At 35.3% G+C, this 6,000-nt stretch overlaps 1 protein-coding gene across 1 annotated transcript in view; it reads right to left on the bottom strand.

Moving 5' to 3' along the window:
* Positions 1-2,768: 2,768 nt before the first annotated feature.
* The window catches only part of LOC136866377 (putative fatty acyl-CoA reductase CG5065), a 101,864-nt gene continuing 98,632 nt past the window's right edge, over positions 2,769-6,000 (bottom strand). The window contains exon 7 of the mRNA XM_067143275.2: positions 2,769-3,063. Within this exon, the coding sequence (XP_066999376.2) occupies positions 2,940-3,063 (124 nt within the window). The 3' untranslated portion in view covers positions 2,769-2,939. The remainder of the gene's footprint in view (positions 3,064-6,000) is intronic.

The following is a 6,000-nucleotide window of genomic DNA, read 5'->3' as shown; positions in this document are numbered from 1 at the left end:
CCAGAGATTAGTTCACACTCCAGGACAGGTCAATGTTCCATTCTTATTTTCCACTTGACAAAGATTTTACATCATCACCTCGATGTAATCTCAAGAGAGCTTTGTTGCATGTTTCAGTCACATTCTCAATGTATAAATTACTACATGTTACAAAACTATATTTAATTTGTTATTTTGTAATTTGTATTTGTAATTTTCCAAAAATATAAGAATGTCACAATGCAGGTAAAGATTCCTTGAATGTTCACTTTGCGTATGAAGGTGGATAACAATATAAATTACATAATCAAAATGAAGAAGTTCCTAACCTAACAACAATGACATATTCTCTGTCAAAGGCATTTGTGTTTGTTGTACCAATAATGTAATCGGATAAATTGCAAGAACAACTTATCCTTCTATAAAGGACTCACCTGCACTATCTTAGCCACTCACTAAGCTCACACAAAACAAACAGCAACCTCCACATTCCCATGTACATCCACTCAAACTGTTCTTCTTCACATTAGTTTGTCACCTCATCAACAGATTATTTGTTTCTATGTTATCTTATGCACTGATAGACATACACCTGTTAATTCCTTTTAAGACCAGGGCACATCCACACATGAGTATTAATTATCCACACTTTTTCACCTTTCCTTCTACTACTATCTTCTCTCTGCCCCCAGTAAAGAATGGTCCCCAATTTACAATACTACCTCATTCAAAACTCTTCTTCATCACTGGGAATGGAGAATTGTTGCTGAAATATTTCTTTTACTGTTAGTTGCTGCAATCTTTGACCAAGCGGGAAGGTAAACAACTAGTGACAAGCACGCCACATGCTATGTTGACAGCATGGTACTGCCCAAACAGAAAACATAGTTCAAGTGCTCACAACCAACACACTGTATGTCTGACCATATTCCAACACTATGCTTTCCAGACTAAGCATAGTCATGCTGATGCAAGCAGATAGACTGCATCTCCCCTCCGCCCCCCATACGGGATGGTATGACCCTTCTAGCATGGCCACAGATCCCAGCAACTAAAAGTATTCATTCTTCTCTACTTTATGTGTGCCCTTCATCTCTTTAATTAAATAAGTCACTGTTTGTTTCAATTCTTTTCTTGTCAGGGAAGAGGTGTTTCCCTTAAAATAATATGAGTAAATAGCACCACCTCGGGATTATTGTCTGTATTCGGCGTTGTCTGACAATTATCGGCATCTACATTAACTGCCTGTTCCCATCAATTTAGAGGTAAAGTTCCCTGTTCTTAAATTCAAAACTGAGCTTTTGTTGGAGATTATGGGATACTGTAATTCTGAACACAGAAGGAAGCAGTTCCACTGAATATGATAGAAACCACAATGTGAACACTTTCTATTTACTACTCTTGGATATATGGCTAAACATTATTTGACCTAACTGACATTCAAGCTTCATAGCTTTATAACTACAGCATGACCCAGGATTGGTGTATAACTGAGGGTGGAACATACGATGCACATTGATTTGACAACATTTAAATCAATCCCTTTTTTTTTTAATATCCACATAATAAAGCTTGTGAATGAACTGAATATTTAGCTTTCACAACTGCATTGTACTTGACATAGACTGTAAGCTTATTAGGTTGTGTTGAATAGATATAGTACCTGCTAAATAAAATTCAATTCAAGTGGCCCGCAGCAGCCAATTAGGTCACACAATACAGTTATGCTGGGCCATAGTGTCAGACTGTATCTCAGATCCCTGAAAACAGACCAAGAATGACCAAGGCCACCTTAGCTGAATTGGAAAAGTATTGAACATGAAATCCAAAGGTTGTGGGTTTTGTTTCTGCCAGTGTCCAGTCAGCCATTTTTGCTCAGTACTTAATATCTCTTCGGTATATACTATACATACTCAACACTATATAATCTGAAAGTCTATTGAAAGTACTTGTGAAATAATGTTTCTACTTTAATGTCCTTACTCAGTTAGTTTGTAAAAATTTGAGTGGTTACAAAATACAAGAATTCAAGGAATGGTTCGTTCTCCTCCTGCTTCTCCACTTCCTCTTCATCATCATCTAAATAGGAAAAAATCAGTTCTCTGGATAGTCAAAGAAAATGGCTTAGGGTGAGAAACAAAACCTTATGATGCAGATATCAGTAAATAGCTGTATGCAACTCAAGCATCAATTTATGGCAATCTCTCCTAACCACTTCATTGTGTAGAATGTTTAAATATGTATTGTTCTAATTCTTTTTGTCATCAATTTTTAGAAAGATCTTCTCTCATAAGAATAATATCCCTATGGAGCAACTCCAAGAGAATATTTATCTTTGTATTAGCTTCTTCAAAATGATCAATAAACACATGGATATATCAGTAGATTCATCCAATTATGAGGAATCTTCTGTGAAGAGATTTGAAATAGGTATAATTCCTCCTGGCAAAACCTTAAATAAACCAAACTAGTAGAATCTGTGATACAAAATATAGAACTTCCTGAATCCAAGGACAGGCAAATTTGTCTGAGGACATTTTGCTTACTCCTTGATGGGTATAGACAATTTCTCCACAAGGTACTATAAGGCAGTGTGTATTTGTACAGACAATATTTTTTCTTTATAACTTAAATAGAAAATATGTTTGTCATTACCTGGTAACATATAAACTGAATTACAATGAACTATCACAAATATGAATTTCCATCACCTTCAAATTGATGAAAAAGGTGTTTACCAGCTTCTGTATAAAGACAAGCAGGCATATGAATTCATCAATAGGTACAGTATATCTATTGTTAAAGGAATTTTTTCTGAACTACTTTGAAAGTTGTTCTATTTTGAGTTTGAAAGTAAAGTTTCTTCTTTTTCACTTCTAAAGTCAATGGATATTTTATCAAAAGTTTTTAGTGGGTCACCAAACTCTAAACCCTGCATTATGTTGTAAACTGTAGACAACTCACAGTTTTGTATTCTTCGCAATCAAATCATTTTGAAAATTAAACGGGAAAAGCAGCGTCATTATTAGCCATACTGGCAAGATTACAGCAATGAACTGAGCTACCTGATGCATCCAGAACAGCCTGTAAAATTAAAACAATTCAAATATCATTCTCATTACCTTGCAGTCAGTGGCTAGCACATCATTTCATAAACACCCAGTGGAGCAAAATGAGACAAGAATACAACACATTATTATTTTGTGAAGCAAATATAAATGTTATATAATTTCAAATGTGTCTAAGAGATGGGATTGTAGCTCTCTGCCCAGCTGATCCTGATTTGTTTCCCAACTCTGTCACAAACTAAAGACTGGTTTGAGGAATTGGAGAAAGGTGCCTTGGATAACTGAGCTGAGATTTTGTTTCTTGCAGTTTTTCCAGTTTTCCAGGAAAATGATAGGATGTTATCTAATACAAAGGGAACATTCCATGTTATATCTGACAGGGAGAAAAAGCAACACATTTTTTAAATTTTGAAGTAATATCTTAGAACATCTGATAAGAAGTCGCATGCATGCGGGGTAAGGAGTGCGGAGGGTAAGCATGGCTGCTGCACATGCGCCAGTATCAAGTCTCAAAGCCTGACAAGAAACATGGGTTCCATCCGTGAACTTAGGTGCTGCTGTGAAATTTCAAACTGGCAGTGCAATTGCACTTTAGTTACATATTTACTGTAAGTACTCCATAATGAACAGTTTAATAATAACTAGCAGTTTCCCGCTAGCTCTGCCCGCAATGGTGTTGTTCGTTACTATCCTCATGGATGTATTTGCAAAGTTTCGAGTTAATGAAATAAAGCACATGATCTGCTGTGGTAACAGAATGTAATATTATGTCAACAAAACACTTGAAAATACATCACACAAAGAAATTGAATGAACTGTTCCTCGGAACAACACTACGCGCCGAACTGTTAAAAAGTCCTTCAAAGATCTTCGTCATGGAGAGAAACGTACCGGTACTCATAACGTTTCTCAGAATCAACCAATTTAAGTAGTTATTACCTCAAAAGAAAGCGCTTGATCCAATGAGTGTTTTTAGACCAAAATGAACTGCGTACCTCAATTAGAACGAAAGATATGATTGCTTCAATGAGAAAAAATGTTGAAGAAATGAGACGTCAAATTGAATGTGCACTCATAACTTTCCTCACAATCAACCAATCTGAATAGTTAAGAGCTGGGTGTTCTTAGGCCAAACGTACCTCAGTTAGAAGCAAAGATATGATTGCTTCAAAGAGACAAAAAATTGAAAAATAAAATAATTTGAGGAAGGCAGAAATTAAGTACTTTATAGTACCTGATGAAAAATCTCTGCGTGAATACCTTTCAGTTAAAAAAAATGAAGGAAATCGACCGGATAGAATGGCCGGACTGACTGACTTTAGTTTTCATAAATTTTGTTAATGTATAGATAACACGCATCTCTTTCAGAGAGCTCGCACTGTTTATCATGACTAATGTTTGTAGCTGTTACTCATGCCATACCTACAAGCTGCCACAACTTCTCATGAGACGCAAATAGTAGTGGTTGGATACACTCATTTCTGCTCAATATCAGCTATCTCTATTCAACAGAATTCATTATACATTAAAAGTTGAATACGGCATATTTTTCTGATATTCACTGTTTACAGCGATATTATGAACAAACTATTAACTATTAACTTTCATTTCTTTACAATGATGACACAATAAATGTCTAAAGAATTTAGTTATTTATTAATATCTTCTGGAAACATATTTATTAAATATGACCTCCACCCCCATGTTATTTTTTGTTCTTTCTAAGTCACTAGTTTCCTCTCCAAAACAGGTGATGGATTGTGTTTACAAAACTTTAGAAGTCTTCCTATAACCAAATGAAAGTGAATTTATTTGTTCAGTTTTTTTATACTCGCCCCTTTCCTTTATGCAATCCTACATGTACTGCAATCAACAGGAGACTGCAATCCTCATACTTCTTAATTTCATTTCTTTATTAATTATTTACTCATATATTATTTATGGCTCCATAAATTTGACAATGGAAATTTATTCAACTGCCAAAACTAAAAGCACCGACATTTTCAAATACTTCTTTCAATTTCAGAACAAAAATAAAATCAATATTTAAATTATTATCACAATAATATGTGAACAACCGATGATTAACATATCATTAAAAGCCTACACTACATGTATAGCTCACCTGGTGGCCATGATCACTGAGGCATCAAGTCTGTATGGTCTGGCACCGTGGTTAGCCAGTTCGAGTCCCATTGGTGGAAAAAATTTGCACTCTCAGAATGTTGGCCGGCAGCATAGGAAGAAAGTGGTATGGACGCAGTGCGCTAATGGGAGAAATGCTCCGCTGCACTGTGAGTGGTGAACATTGTAAGTTAATGCGCTTCACCGCGCACATATCCACTGTCGTCTCACCGTGTGCTACCATGGTGGACTAAATAATAACAGTGGGATTTGAGAGTGTTTTATGCAACAACAATTGGTCAAATTATTCCAAACTTGCAGAAAGTGGCCTTGTACTAAATTTACAAGAAAAGCAGTTTGCAGAAAATAGCAACAGAGTAATAACAGCAAATGTGATAAAAAAAGAAACATTGGTTCACTAGATATCCTAACCATTTCATGATAGAGGCAACATATCTAGTAATTTATGCATTAGTAGTGGTGATAACGAGATTAATGTTCATATACACATTCAATAATGCTGTCTTCAGAAAAATATCCTTGAGGCGATTCATTTTAAATTTAAATTAATTTTAAACATAATCATATTTTCTAAGGAAGGTTTTGGCAACAATTTGTATTGTTTCATAAAGGCAAATAATTTTTTCCATGAAATGTAAGCATATTTCAGGTATTATTTACGCAGTTTGCTCAGAACATGTCACCTCACGTACTGATTGACCCTGTGAATGGTCTTGACCTCACATCTCAAATACAGGGAAAGAGAAATACAACAGGGAGAAGAGAGTAAAGGAACTTTTTCTCATAAAAAGGCTGAGGCTTGATGTTG

The sequence above is a fragment of the Anabrus simplex genome, chromosome 1 (assembly GCF_040414725.1).
Source record: "Anabrus simplex isolate iqAnaSimp1 chromosome 1, ASM4041472v1, whole genome shotgun sequence".
In the NCBI taxonomy this organism is placed as follows: Eukaryota; Metazoa; Arthropoda; class Insecta; order Orthoptera; family Tettigoniidae; genus Anabrus; species Anabrus simplex.
The sequence above is the reverse complement of the archived record's forward strand: the minus strand, read 5'-3'. Positions and strand labels throughout refer to the sequence as shown.